This window comes from Macrobrachium rosenbergii, chromosome 5 (assembly GCF_040412425.1).
Source record: "Macrobrachium rosenbergii isolate ZJJX-2024 chromosome 5, ASM4041242v1, whole genome shotgun sequence".
In the NCBI taxonomy this organism is placed as follows: domain Eukaryota; kingdom Metazoa; phylum Arthropoda; class Malacostraca; order Decapoda; family Palaemonidae; genus Macrobrachium; species Macrobrachium rosenbergii.
The window spans coordinates 53456855-53472575 of record NC_089745.1 but is presented as its reverse complement, the minus strand read 5'-3'; the positions used below and the strand labels follow the sequence as shown (position 1 = coordinate 53472575).

Genomic DNA, 15721 nt, shown 5'->3' with positions numbered 1-15721 from the left:
AGGAAAAAGTTTTTTCAAAATTCACCATAAATCGAAATATTGTGCTAGAGACTTCCAATTGGTTGCAAAATGAAGGTAAATGATTGAATATTACTAGAATGTAAGATTTTTAGCTTACAATTGCATTTTTGACCATTTCGGTCGAGTCAAAGTTGACCATTGAAATTTTGGCAGTTATCGTGATTTATATGAAAATATTTCAAAACTGATAAAAGCTACAACCATGAGTTATTTTCTGTTGTATTGTACATGAAATTGCAGCACTTTTTATATATAAAACTTTATATAACAGCTAATATAGAACAGTGCAAAAATTACGACAAAATGACGAAAGAATTTCTTTGAAATGTTTGTCAGTTACTACCATTCCTTAAGAAAAAGTTTTTTCAAAATTCACCATAAATCGAAATATTGTGCTAGAGACTTCAATTTATTGCATAATGAAGGTCCATGATTGAATATTACTAGAATGTAAGAGTTTTAGCCAGAACAATTGTGTTTTACCGACCATTTCGGTCGAGTCAAATTGTGACCAAAGGTTGAAATTTTTGTAGTCGATGTTTCAATCATCCACTTGGCACCCAACAGACAATTTTAGTCGACGTATGATGTCCAGTAGGCGTTTAAGGGTTAAGTCCATCACCACTAATGTAATATTCCATAAAAGCAGCAGCAGCAGAACACTCTGCTGATTAGTGCCGTCTGCTTTTTCGCTCTCACTTTCTTACAGTAATGTTTTGTCCTCTTCAGGATCACTAGTTATATCCAATAATAGACAAGATAACACTCATCATTGCCAGTGATCTACTTGGCCTGTGATCCCTCACAATAAGCTGAGAGGCTTGCACTCAACCATGCCAAAGACACCAGGTTTTTAGGACTCCAGAAGCCTCAATGCCCTCATCCTTCCTCTTATTTTTGCTTCCTGTAGAAGAACTGTTGCAATCTGTCCCATGATACTGTTTGCTCTGTCAGATTCTCTGATAGAGATGATGATGAGGAGGCCTTGGCAATGAGATGAGAGAAAAAAAAATCATCATTCTCCAATGTCATGAACTGGGTATGAAATATTTTAAATCTGTAACACCTGAAGAGGAAAGCTTTAGCTGCAGATTTATGCAAACAACTCTTTGATAACTCCTCTAGCAAGCTATTCAATCTTCTACTTGACTCTGCAACTTTGAACATCCTGACAGATATAAAGTGCCGAATGGAGGCCAAGAAAGCAGTACGACTACCCTTTCACTGCTCCATATTTATTCTCCCTACCTGACCACTGTTGAAAGGGCTTTACAAGATTTAGGGTTACTCTGTAAGCACCTCTGCCAATGTCATCTAAAACGGGTGCAGCAAGGCATGCTCCAATGTCTTGCAGACTGTACCCCTCATACCCTACTGAGTCACTGGAGGTGGTTGGAAGCTGAGGAGGAAGACTTTCACTGAGCAGAATATTAAATATGACAGCCATCAAGACATGCCTGCCCTATGGTCCTCCTTAGACATTTTAAAGTGGAAGGTCCCAGGCCTGCTCAACCTGTTCCTGTTCACTAAGCCAATGATTAACAGCTCTCAAATGAGTACCCTGTCCTCCTCTGCACAGTTTTTGGACACTTGGCAAGAAGAGCTGTTCTGCATGGTTGTTGCAGACGACCAAGCACCAAATGACTCCACAACACCTGCTAGGTGATCCTTCCTCTCCATCTCTACCAGACAGACAGCAAGGAAACAGCAGTTGCCCTTTCAGTCAAGGAAAAGATGTGGTTGCTAAGCTAGGTTTTTGTCATGAATGGAATAATGGAGATGGAATTAAGTGGAAGCTCCTGCGTACTGCCCCAAAGGTAAAACTTGAATTGCTGTCTCTACCAGTCTGGTCCATTTTAAAGTGACATCTCTAAAATAAAATCTCTATTTCTCTATAGGTAGTGCCAAATAGCCCTCACTGGAGATCTAAATTAGAAGGTTAAAGAGAAAGAAAAGTTGTCATCCCAAAAATAATGAATTTCACTAACTTATGCACCTATCACTTCACAACCTACAAAATCAGCTCTGCATAGCCTGGTAAAGGTTGCTGGTTAAATTCCTACAGGATCTTGCAGTGATTATGGCTGCTAAAAATAAAATACATCTGAGGCCTTGCTTGATTAACCTTCATGCATGAAGTTGCAGCATCTAAAAGTTGCCAAGAAATCTGAAGAAGTGCATTTCCTTAAGCTTCTTTTAGGCTGGGAGGCTCCTGGATTGTTGATCAATATGGCTAAAGTAACTCAAGCTGCTGCCAAAAGGGCAACTGTCAGTCATCTCTGAGTTCTTGGATGTTTAAATATTTACCAATCCTTGCCTGATGTGGCCCAACTGCAGGAAGCTATGCTCATCCAGTGGATGCAACATCACATCTCTCCTAAGCTGCTAGGTCCAACTGGGCTAAACAGTACTTAGATTCAAAGGAAATGGACTTAAAAAGAGCGCCTTCCCAACAAGTGTCACAGACCTCAGCTGACCTCTGGATTCAGTGATAACTCCAGTAGCAAGGCCTACTTTTCTCGACTAATACTATCTTTCACATTGCACCTCTCTGGAACAAACCTTTGAACCATGTCAACCTCATTTGCCTCTACGCATATGAAGAGGTATTTTGCCAGCTGACAGAATCTTGATCTTGTGTACTGCACTGATCACTAAAACAAGCCACCATCATAGAGTTGTTGGCCTTCACACCTGTGACTTACAAGGCCAGGGGTGGCGCGAATGCTTTAATGCCTAAGAAGGTGGCCTTTTACCCTTGGAAGTTAAATGTTTCCTTCTGTCCTGTCACATCAAGTTCCTGTTACTTGTTGATCTTTAGGTGTGTGCCCAACCATGACTCAGTATGTTTGTTAAATAAGCATGACTGAGTGTCTGGTAGACAGTGCTAAACCATGACCTTGAAAACTGCAGGTGACACATCAACAACCTGAATTTAACAGTGGGAAACCAGCTTATCCAGTGATATAAGATACATGTAAAGGGATCATCACAACTTTGCCATCAGATATAGACTTTGCTGAAACTGCTGGACTAAGGATGACAACCTCCTGATCCTATCCTCTACTATGCAGTTCTATTTGAAGGCACTTGGTCCACATTCTCTACTTTAAGTCCCAGACACTGACAAGCTTGACATAACAGGACCAGATAGTTTAATTCTGCTGCCATCACCAGCAACCATCTAGGTACTTCATTCCAGATAGTTTAATTTTGCTGCCATCACCAGCAACCATCTAGGTACTTCAGTCTATCAACTGTTCCACAAGTCTTTACCCATGCTTTGGCACCAGTGGCAGCCCTGGTGAATAAGTCGAGCATAAGACTTCATCAATACTAGTGGAGACAACAGCAAAGCTGCAAGAGGACCTGACACATCTGTGCCACCTTCATAACAATATGAGCTTGCGACTTGACTGGAAGAAATCAGACCTCACCCCTCCATTACAGCAACTTGTCTGGGAATAAAGATACGTACACACCATGGCAAACTTAGTTTGGCCCTCAAAAGCCAGAAACTTGTAGCTATTCGCAGTCATTCTGGGCTTTAACAACATTCCAATCCTCCAGCCAAGCTGTAGCAGTCTACCATGGGGCATTTCACTTACTTGGAGAAATTTGTACCCGACCAGGTTAAGGATATCCCACGTTCCATGCAACTTTGTCTGGTGAGACCCTGGTTATCTACAACTGTTCTCTCAGACACATTTCCTGTCACCTACCAAGAGATGTCTCCCACGACTTATTGTGGGTGCAGGCTCTATCTTGCCTAAGAATAGGAGTTCCCTTCCATTTCTCAAGCCCCAGAATTTCCTACTCTTTACAGATGCCTTAACCCACAGTTGTGGGCCTTAACTCACGATTGTGGAACTTACCTCCCAAAGCTGCAAGTGACAGAGTATGGTTAGAGGCAGACATGAAAAATCACATCAACAGGCAGTATTCCTGCTCCTTAAGAAATTCATCAGGGTGGCTGAAGGCAAAGTAATAGGAGTCTTGATGTACAGTGCCAACATGGTGGCCTACCTCAATAGCCAGAGAGGAGCACTTCAGAACTGCTGTCACAAACTAGTAAAAGAAGCATATTTCTAGACCTTGTGTCAAATTTGCTGAGGTATTAATAGGATGAAGTACTGTAACTGAGATTCTAATAGCAGCACATGAAATTAGAGCCTTCAGAAGGAACAATGAGATATCAGCTATCACAAATGTGGGGATATGGAGATGCCATTCTACCTCTGCTCTCTTTTACTTATGTGACTGTGCATTAAGGGATAGGTTTGTATTTGTTGGGGCTGTTAATCATAGGCACTCAAGCCTTGCTGGCAGCTGAAGATGTTTTACTCTCTTCTTCAAAGGCTCTTTAATCATCAAATGCATTCTCACCCACAGGAACTAACCGAGAGGTTTATGTGCACCTATCGCCTGGATGAATGGTTAGTGTATCTCCAATTTTGTTTGTAACCTGTAGCTGTAAAAACCACTTGGTATCTTAGCTAGAGTACTTTGTCCCAAAGCACCAAAAAATTGTTCTGTGGAGTGCAAACATACACACAGGCAACACAGTTATTGTGTATCAAAGCAACCCCAAATGAAGGTTCAAAATAAAGCAGTATATACATAGGATGCTTCAAAGTGCTGTCACACCGAGCATATGATGAATTTACAGAATTAAACAGGCCTCCTTATCTCCTTCACTTTTACACTACTAATTACTCTCATTCAAGCCAATTTAGGGAGTTATCTTCTATACCAAAGTCAGATTAAACTTTAGTTAGTTAGTTAGTTATAAATGATTTGTTTAACCAGACCTCTGAACTCTTTTAGGGTTCTTCTCGGGCTGGGAAAAGAAAGGGGGAAAGAGTACATAAAAAATTAAGTAGTTAACTAAATAAATAAATAAATAAATAAAAAAAAAGGGGGGGGTGAATTAGGAAAAAAAAAAAGGGGGAGATTATATTTTACTTATCAATTTAATTTTGTTTAAGAAGAGAATGATATTATTAATTGAAAAGTTATTACCTTCTGCTAGAATATCCTTTACTGATTTATTTTGTAAATAAGTCTTTCTTTCATGATGCCATCTGGGACAGTCAATCAAGATGTGTTTGATTGTTACTGGGATGTTACATCTTTCACAAGTTATTGGGTTTGTGTGCGGAGTTGACATCAGATGACCATGTGTGAGTCTGGAGTGTCCTATTCTGAGTCTTGTTAAAATAACCTCATTGATTCTTTGCTTTTGGGTAGAAGAATGCCACTTTTTAACTTCGTTCTTAATTTGTTTTAGTTTGTTTTGTGGGGGTATATTTGTCCAATCATTTTGCCAGTCCCTATAAATTAAGGGTTTAACTGATGCTAGCCAGTCTGATATGGGGGCTTTCATAGTAGTTGGGGGGATTGTACAAGCCAATTTTGCAGCTTTATCTGCTTTCTCATTACCCTCAATGCCTACATGGGCTGGGATCCAACAAATTTGAATTTGAAGGCCGTTTGTAATTAACTGATGTATTTCCCGTTGTATATTTTGGACAAGGTGATTATTTGATTTAAATGATCCTATTGCTTCAATTGCACTTCTTGAGTCGCTCAATATGAGTGCTGAAGGAATTCCTTTTTTGTTATAATCTTGAGAGCCAATTGTATGGCTGTTAATTCTGCTGTAAATACTGATGATATTAGAGGAAGGCCCATTTGGATAGTTTTATCACTTGAATAGGCTGATGAGCCCACTCCACCTTCATTTTTGGATCCATCTGTGTAGATTATGAAGGGATTACCCTTCCGTCTTATGTGTTCCATGGCATGTTGATGGTACATTTCTGTGTTGGACATATATTTCTTTGAAAGATATGATAAATATGTGCATAGTTTTGCCCTTTTTAGTGTCCATGGTGTGACCAGATTTATTTCTTGGGTAAATTTAGGTATCATGTTATGTAAATTCAATAGATGATTAGTTTTTTTAGTAAATGAGTTTTGATTTGGGTTATTATTTGTATTTTGATTGAGAAATTTATTTGATGCAGGAGATGTGCCTGCTTGAAGGGATAAGCCTCTTCTTAAAGTAATTAGATCTCTGTAATATTTTAGAGGCAGCTGGCCTGCCTCTGCTAGGATAGAGACAGTTGGAGATGAGCGGAAGGCTCCTGTACATATACGTACTCCTCGTGATGTAAAGCATCTAGAGATTTTAAAGTTGTTTCTGAGGCAGTTGAATAAATTAGACAGCTATAATTTATAATTGATAGTACTGTTGCATTGTATAACATTAACATTGTGTCTCGTCCTGCACCCCATTTGGTGTGTGAGATTTTCTTTAATAAAGTAAGGGCTTTAGATCCTTTGGCTTTGATATATTTGACATGATCTTTCCAATTTAAATGTTGGTCAAAAATTATACCCAAATATTTAACACTATTGCACATGTTTATCTCTTCATTATAGAGATATAACTTAATGGTTTGTTGTTTCAACCATCTTTTGTCTTTGTAGAAGACAATGCCATTTGTTTTATTTACCGACAACTTGAAGCCTACGGAATTGGTCCAAGTGGTTATATTTTTGTTGCTATATTAAGTATTCTTTGAGCATGTCTCAAAGAATAACTTGAATAATAAATTACAAAATCATCCACATACAAACTATTTTGTACACCCTCAGGCAGGTTCATAGTAATGTCATCTATTGCCAGGGCAAATAAGATGCAGCTCAAAACACTGCCTTGGGGGATACCCTCCTCTTGTACGTAGCAATTTGAATATGTATTTTCTATGCGTACTTGAAATGTACGATTTGTTAGAAAATTATTGATAAATATTGGAAGGTGACCTCGAATATTGGACCTGTGGAGTTTCTGCATAATATTGTATCTCCATGTGGTATCATATGCTTTTTCTATATCAAAGAAAATAGCCACTGTCAGCTTTTTCTTTTCAAATCCTTTTTTAATATGATCTTCTATTTGAGTTAACGGGTCTAGTGTAGATCTACCAGCTATTGATCCCGATTGGGTAGGTGATAAAATTGAGTGTTTTGTTATGACACTTGTTAATCTCAAACTAACTATTATCTCCAACAGTTTGCACAAGCAACTTGTTAGAGATATTGGCCTATAATTAGTGGGGTTGCTAGGGTCTTTTCCTGGTTTACTGATGGGTATGATAATTGCATGTCTCCATTTAGTTGGGAAGACATGCGTTAGCCATATGCTATTATATAATTTTAATAAGAATTCTTTAGCTAGTGTGGCTAAATTCTGGATCATTTCAAAAGAAATCATATCATGCCCCGCAGCTGATGATCGACATGATTTTAGGGCAAAATTAAGTTCGTTCATATTAAATTCTTGGTTATAATCAAGGTCCTCATCAGTTTCAAAATTAAGTGTATGATTTATTTTTTGTGTTCTAATTCTTTTGAAGTGTTCATCTAAATTACAATAAGCACTAACATCTTCTATATGTTTGGCTAATATATTTGAAATATCTTGTAGGTTATGATTTAGTTTGCCATTATATAGTATTGGGCTTCTAGGTGGTCTTACATGTTTACCATTGATTTTACGGATTTTGTGCCATATTTCCTTAATTGAAGTATTTGGTGACAATTCCGATATATAATTTTTCCACGACTGAGCTTTTTCGAATATTATTGTTTTTCGAAATTTTGCATTATATTTATTGAAAAGTGGTTTAATGTGATCAATAGTTATACTTATAACTATTATCTTGTTTAGTTTGTTTATATTACAAGGGCCTTTATTAAGGGTGTTTAATCTGGACTTTAGTCTACTCAAATTACGTGCCAGTGTGTGTTTGGTTCGATTTAAGAGAGACAAATTATTAGACCACCATGGAACGGGGATATATTAGGGGTTGAAGAAGTTTTGGGGATGCATTTATCTGCAGCACTGATTACAAAACTGGAAAAGAAATCATTTGTGACATAATTGTTTTGATTTAATGGGAAGGGAGGGATATTTCTAGTTTGTAAATTGTATTTATCCCAGTCAGCTTTCAGTAAAATATATTTTATGGGAAATGATTGTTTTTGGTTGTTCAAATAATTCAAAACAATTGGAAAGTGATCACTAGTATATGAGTCGTCTAGGACATTCCATTCCAGTCTCTCAACTAATTCCAGTGAGCATAATGAAATATCTATTGAGGAGAAGGTTAAATGAGTTTTTGAGAAGTACGTTGGTGAATCACTTTCATTCAGGCAATGTAAATTCTGAACATTTATGCAATTCTCAATGTTTGAGCTGGCCAAGTTACTAGCATGTGCGCTGTCCCACAATGTGTTATGGGCATTAAAGTCGCCTACTATTAGTAGGGGGCCATTTACATTATTTACTATTTGTGCTAAATCACTAAAGTTTGAGTTAAAATTTGGCTGATTATATAGATTTATTATAGAGATAATTTGATTGTCTGGCATATGCAATTTGATTGCAGTTATTTGATATGACAGTGATGTTATATTTAGGGGTTCATAAGTTGAATCGTTATGAACATATATAGCTGTTCTAGCTTGCCATCCACTATTGGTGAGTGGCAAGCTAATTTATAGTTTCTAAAGTCCTTAGGAGTTGTACCAATATGCTGTAGACATATGCAAACTGGTTTATGTTCCTTTAGTATTCTCTGGATTTCACCTAGCCGAAGCCGAGTAGAAAATCCATTCATGTTCCACTGAATTATTTTATTGGTCATTGTTTGGGGGATTGGCGTTAGATTTTGTAAGTTAACTGATGATTTAGCTACATCCCGTAACATTTTAAGAGAGTTTGTGTTGCTTTGTGGTTTCTTTGCAGCTAGGTTTGATTGCTGAATATTTGATGCATTGATCGGTTCTTCTTCATATTTCCTTATTAGGAAATCTATTTGAGTTTTGATCATGTTTTTCTTTAGTTTTAAGGATTCTGAGCATAGTTCGCCATCTTGATGGAATGTTAAAGGGCATTTTCGGAACCTAGTAAAGTTATTTATGAAATTTCGGGTTATATTTTCATTTTTGTTAGGTAAACGATTGTGCGTAATGATAAAACACTCTTGACATCCATAAGATAAATCATGTTCCGAGTGTTGAAGGAATGGTTCTAATCTCTGGGTCCCATCTATGCTCCCATTACTGGATGTTGTAATATTTTTGTTAGGAATTTCTGGTATAGGCATACTGGATCTCTGATGTGCTGGTACAAAATTTTGATTTGAATTTTTAGGTTTATTATTATTACTATTCTTTGGTCTTGTTGAGGGTTGATTTGATGTGGGTGTAATTTGATTAATTTTATGGGTTTTTGGTTCTTCAGTGGGATGTTTAACTGAAAGTTTCTGCATTGATTTCGGTGATGAGAGTGCAGACAAGTTAGTTGATTTATCCATATTTGGGGAATCGTTATTTATATTTGTCTTGGATTGTGGAACACTATGGATTTCCACTTGTGATGCAGTTAATGTAATCTGTTTCTGATTAATGGGTGAGACTGGGATTTTGCTAGATCGATCTATGAATGGAATGTTAGGTTTTTTTCCCTTAGGGGGAGTTCTATCAATTACTTTCCTTTTTTTTATTATGGTTATTTTTGTCAATTAAGTTTTCTGTGGATGATGTTAATGCATTATGAGTTTCCAGATCTGGATTATTAACCTCTGTTGATTTTTCCATATCATTGGAATTCGTTTCTGAATGATTAACTTCGCTTGTTACTGGGGAGGCCTGTTGCAACTGTACTCTTGGGCTTTTATGAATAGTAGAGGAGGGGAAGAGGTGTGTCACATCTATTCTGTGTTGAGATTCTTTATGTTTATTATGAGTTGTTACAATATTTGAATATGAATGGAGTTTTGCTGGGTCATTGATTCCTCTCACCTTCAGTTCGAGTTTGGCTTCGTTAACGGGCATACCAGTTCTGTCCATTAACATTTGTAATTCTGTATAATATTGATAAAATATACAGTCTTTAGATTTAGCATGATGATTTAATTTGCAATTTACACATTTGAAGGTTTTGCATTTCCAATTTGTTGTGTGGTTTTCAGAACATACAGCGCATATAGCGTTATTTCTACATCTTTTGGTTGAATGGCCATATTTTTGACAGAGCATTGGAGAGGTTTAGGGACAAAGGGGAAACCTCTCTATTCAGTCCCAGAATTTTTATTTTTCGTGGTAGTTCCCGGTTTGTAAATTTTATTTTGACTATTTTAATATGTTTATTTGCATCCCTTCTACTTGGGACAGCATATAATTCTAAGTCATGTATGTTATTGCATCTTAGTTTAAGGGAGTCAATTAAGATTTGTTTTGATGGTAGCTCTTTTTCATCATTGTCTGGGAGCATTACTGTGCCTTGTGTATAATTAAGTGTTTCATGGCTGGTTACTGTTACTTTTATTTCATTTATGTTGGTTATTTGTAGAAAAGTTGTTGATTGGGCTTTGGTTGTTGTTTGTATTAGCCATTCATTGTTTTTGATGTGTCTACATTCCATGTCTTGTGTGGGGTGTATATTTAATAATCTGTTCTCTAAAATGGCTGGTGAGATCTGTTTTTCTGCTTTTAATATTAAAAATCTGGACCAATTGTCTGGTCCAAAAATATGTTCAAAATGAACTAGTGTTGGGTTTAGTTGATAGTTATTTCTTTTAATTTTTTCACATTCATCGGTGATGAGCTGTCTTGTGTTGATGGGGTTTTAGGGGATTACTTGTTTCTATTTTAGAGTTATTGTCCTTAATGTATGGTTCCAGTGTTACAATACTGGAGTTTACCAATTTGTTATTATTTGTTTCTTTTTCTTTTTGACTTTCTAGACTCTTCTGAGTCTTTAGTGACTGATATTTTACTTGGAACAGGATGTTCCGTTGTAGCATTTCTATCTATGTTAAGGAGATTCGGGAGTGACGTTCCATTAGTCATCGACTGTGCCAGAATTTTACCATCATGGGGTCCAGGGGTACTAATATCCTCAAGACTACTTTGCATAAAAGATATATATATATATATATATATATATATATATATATATATATATATATATATATATATATATATATATATATATATATATATATATATATATATATATATATATAGTATATATATATATATAAAAAAAATAAATAATAAATCTTGAAAAGATATCATTGGCTTTTTATGAAGTTGGATGTTCCACTAATGGCACAAGTGGGAACTGACTCCCAAATGTCCGCGTCCCCCCTACCCTGGCACCCCAAAAGGGGATGGCACATCATGATTTAGTATGGCCCAAGTGTAAGCAAAACCCGCTTGCTAGGATTGAGTGTATTGTAATAATACAGTCATCCCCATCCTAATCACAATATGGGCTAACCGGACAGAAAGCCGAGAGTCCTATTCCTAGAACCAGGCCCCCCTGGAATCCGTGGTCCAGCTCCACAGAATAGTTCCGCCTGAAAAACCAGGTCCGAACATTATCAGGTAGATGATGGTTCTACCACAGTTCCCACTATTTAGCTTCAGATTCAACTTCACTCCATGCCATGATATGTTTTCCTATTTATTAATTTTGGTAATTTTGAAAAAAGTGGAAAAATCCACAAAATTATTCCTAAAGCGTATTTATATATATGTGGGACACTTGGGATCAAACTTAGGGAAAATAGATCCCTAGGTTCGAGAGCCCCCTCACCACGTCAAGGTGGTCCCAATTTGAGGGGGATTAAACTTTAGTGATGGGGAGCATGTTACTATGAAATTTTGTTGCATCATCATATTTGTTTCCTCCTCCATATCTCACACATTCGTTTTCTTAAATGAAAGTAGGTCTATAAAATTTCTACATCAGAAAGGTCCTGTGCTGTTCATGTTTTCCACAGCAGACTAAATGATGATAATTTTTAACCTTCAACATGAAGAGAGAAAAACTGCTTCTGACCTAAATACATACTGTACATCCTAAGTATTCTATGCTCCATGTCACATACCTGCAGTCCCAGTTGCTAAATTAACTAAAAACCAGTAAACATAAGGAAACTACTACTCCCAAATAGATGGTTATGGGCAACAGTCTGAGATGCCTTTTTGTGAACTAGAAAAAAAAAAAAAGAGACAATAAAGATCATGTCTCCATTCTGGATTATAATTTTCTCCTTGGCCACAAACCTTCACACAACATGCTCCAGAAAAGCAAGATGTAAAAGAATGAAAGAAAAATGTGTCCTTGTTTATTTTGCCCTTCTTTTTCAACTTTCCCCCTTATCCAAACAAAAGTAATATAAGGAACCTATTGCAGTATCAAAGCTTTTCTGTTGGTTGAAACTGATCACATAAAATATTTTACATTTTAGGGTAATCCTGACCTTTTTAAATTGCTTTTTAATGAGGTATACAGTATTTCTGTTAATATAATTTCCAACTAACTGAAGAAAATAAACTACAGATGTAAAGTTGTATACACAGCATTACCAACCATTTATATGCTAGTGCCACTTGACGATCCATTGTCAGCATACGGGGTTTTACTAAGAGCTTTTGCATATTTATGTGCCAGTTACAGTAAGACTCATAGATATTGCACAATAGCGATTTTAATGTTCTTTACTGGCACATAAGAGACCTTTTCATGCAGAAAATTACAGCTGGTGTCCCTGACCTGATCCATCATGTCCTGAATGGAGTGATGATTTCTCAGAATCTCAGGATGACCATTGTAGCTCCTTTAAGGCCTCAAGCAGAATGGTTTCTGGATCTTCTAACTCTGCTCTCAGCGGTTCCGAGAGAAATACCCCCTTGGCCTTGGCACAATCTTCTCTGTCAACCTCATGTAGAGCGATACCATCAATTGGTAACATCCCTATTTCTTCATGGTTGGAGACTATCCAGTATCTCCTGCGAGCGAAGCACTTCTGTTGCAGAGCAGCAACACAGATGTCTGGTTACCTCAGAAGGTCTTCTTCAAACTGTGTATCAGGGGAAATGGGCCGTCTACTGTGATTGGTGTCGCTGACGGGTTTCTCTCCACTCAGAACCTCTATTCAGCGGAGCTGATTTTCTGATGTTCCTCAGAACAGAAAAACACCTTTCTTTTTTTGCTATTAAGGGCTACAGGGATGCCTTGGGAATGGTTCTACGTTTGAAAGACGTGGACCTCACTTCGAATGGTTCTTCGTTTGAATAGAATAGAATATATAATTTAGTCCGAAGGCCAAGCGCTGGAACCTATGAGGTCATTCAGCACTGAAGGTTCTTCGTTTGAAGGACGTGGACCTAACTTCATCTTGGGAAATCTCTATGCTGCCCAAAAGTTTTGAACAGTCTTGTTCTCCTAGAGAACTGAAATCTCCTACCTGGGATCTGACTCTGGTGCCAAGTAGTCTCACTTGAGTCCCAAATGAACCATTGCATCGGTCATTAGACAGGAACTTGACCCTCAAGACAATTTTCCTTCTAGCCTTGGCATCTTCGAATAGAGTGGGAGAACTCCACACCCTAGCTTTGGATGTTACACTTTCCCAGAATTACAAGTCAGTAGTGTTCGAACGTGTCCCAGAATTCATGGCGAAGACTCAAAACCCCTCGGTTCATGATGACAATTTTACCTCCTTTTCCATCCTTCCCTTGTGGATTTGGTTAACGATGATCCAGATGAATTGCTCCTTTGCCCTGTCAGAGCAATGTGTTGCTATCTAAACAGGACTCGACATCTCGGACCAGGATGACAAAGACTTTTTGTTAGCACAGGACAGATCAAGAAAGAAGTGTCCAAGAATACTATTTTGTTTTGGCTTCGTGAAGTGATTAGGCATGCCTACTCCTCATCCTCATTTTCTACTGCCAATATTGTGCATGCAAGAGCATATGACATTAGAGGACTAAGCTCCTCCTTGGCATTCAAAAAGAACTTATCTGTTCATAGTATCCTGAATGCTGGTTCTTGGCTCCACCAAACCACGTTCACTTCCTTCTACCTGAGGGACATTGCCCACAGGTCCTGGACACTTTTTTCCTTGGGTCTGGTGGTGGCTGCTCAACAAGTTGTGTAGCTCATCCAGCGCCCCGAGTGGGACAGTTTTGTATCTTGTCTAAGATGATGGTATGAAATTGAGGATGATTGAGATGACTGGTCTCTTTCCTTCCCTGCTTTCTTCCTTTCTTCTCTACCTACAGGTGGTAAGATGATGGTTCCATCATACGCTGGGACGGGCCAGATACAGAGGAGTGTAGTAGCCTTACTGTTGGTTTGTTTTTATTCTACACAAATATACCTAGCAGTAGCAAACCCTTCCTCTCCCTGGCAAGGAGAGAGAGGAATGATAACAAACACGTATAGGTGGCTACCTTAGTTTGTTATCTGAGCAGAAATAGCTCTTTAACTTCCTCTAATACAATGAATTTCTGCACTGGGCCTAGCCCAGTAATCTGACTGTTGGATACCCATATATCTAACTGATCAGAGGCTTAGGTTTCCTTCCTTTGAATTCTCTTATTCAGGAAGTATAACCGAGTGCGCTGAACCTCCAGTCGGTTCAGGATTCTCTTACCTCCCACCAAGAGTGAATCTATCCTAATATTAAGACCCACGTTTGTTCTGCGTATGAACAAATGACATATTTAAATTAATTTGCATTTTTCATAGCTAACAAACCTACGGTCTTAACGTTTACTGCCCACCTCTAGACACCCCTCTTTCAGTTAACAATGGGCTGGAGGAAAACTGATACCTCACGGGGTTGAGATCAGGTCACTGGCCACTTCCCATCTCACCTCCTAGACAAGATGCCAGATGCCACCAATTCCTTGCATAAACAATTCTTGTTTTTATTTTACAAGTTTCCAGCTGGCGCCAGAAGATTTATCCTAATGTAAAGACTGCAGGTTTGTTAGCTACGAAAAATACAAATTAATTGAAATTTGTCATTTTTACTCCTGAAAAGTTGCAACAAGCACCTCAAAAGATTTTATAAGAGAACACACATGCTTGAACAACATGTATAACCAAGGAAGCAGGCTATGTACTGTACTATAAAGAGAGCAATGAAACATTAGTGGAAAGTTTACTTTTTAAAAAATAATACCATTATCATGGTGAAAATTAAACCTGCCACTCACCTTATCAATTTCTGTAAACGGATCAACTATCAGATTGTCACCATCAATGATATGTATTTGATCTAGAGGAAATTCACGAAGCCAGTGTAATAGATGCACAGCATACTGACTAATCTTGATTGCTTTGTACCTATAAAAACATTTGAAAAGGGCTATATTAGTTAGTACACAATAAAATGTTACTCAAGGTCTTTTGTCAGTAAATAGAATATGACCAAGCAAACCAGTACTTGTAAATTATCATTCTAATTACCAAATAAAGTAAATTTCTGCAACATCAGGAAGACCTATAAACCTTTAATATAATTACCCAAATCTTTTTATAACTGGTAAAATTGACATTTTAAGTACATACAGTAGTTTACAGCCTACCAATTTATTTCCAGATCTTAAGGGCTGCCCCAAAGGATTTTTTTTTTTCATACTCTATGAAAATTGGAGCAAGGAATATTTGCTGTAAGTTGGACAGCAATATGCAAAGATTACTGGTATTAGCAGTAGCATTATTTGGTAGTCCTTCAAGGAAAATTTCAATAAAGAAGTCTGCAGTAGGTGCAGTAATCACTTTCTGAGTTACAACTTTAAAATTTGCAGGTGCCACCCT

The 15721-nt window shown here is 37.5% G+C and overlaps 1 protein-coding gene and 1 long non-coding RNA gene across 7 annotated transcripts in view; one reads left to right on the top strand and one right to left on the bottom strand.

The window, feature by feature from the left end:
* LOC136838799 (heparan sulfate glucosamine 3-O-sulfotransferase 1-like) overlaps nucleotides 1-15721 on the bottom strand; it is a 250610-nt gene that overhangs the window by 3004 nt on the left and 231885 nt on the right. For all 5 annotated transcript variants that reach the window (XM_067104372.1, XM_067104371.1, XM_067104374.1 and 2 more), the window contains one exon: nucleotides 15118-15247. In XM_067104372.1, the coding sequence (XP_066960473.1) occupies nucleotides 15118-15247 (130 nt within the window). The remainder of the gene's footprint in view (nucleotides 1-15117; nucleotides 15248-15721) is intronic.
* Nucleotides 1-15721, top strand: part of LOC136838800 (uncharacterized) — a 412093-nt gene that overhangs the window by 383916 nt on the left and 12456 nt on the right. The window lies entirely within an intron of this gene.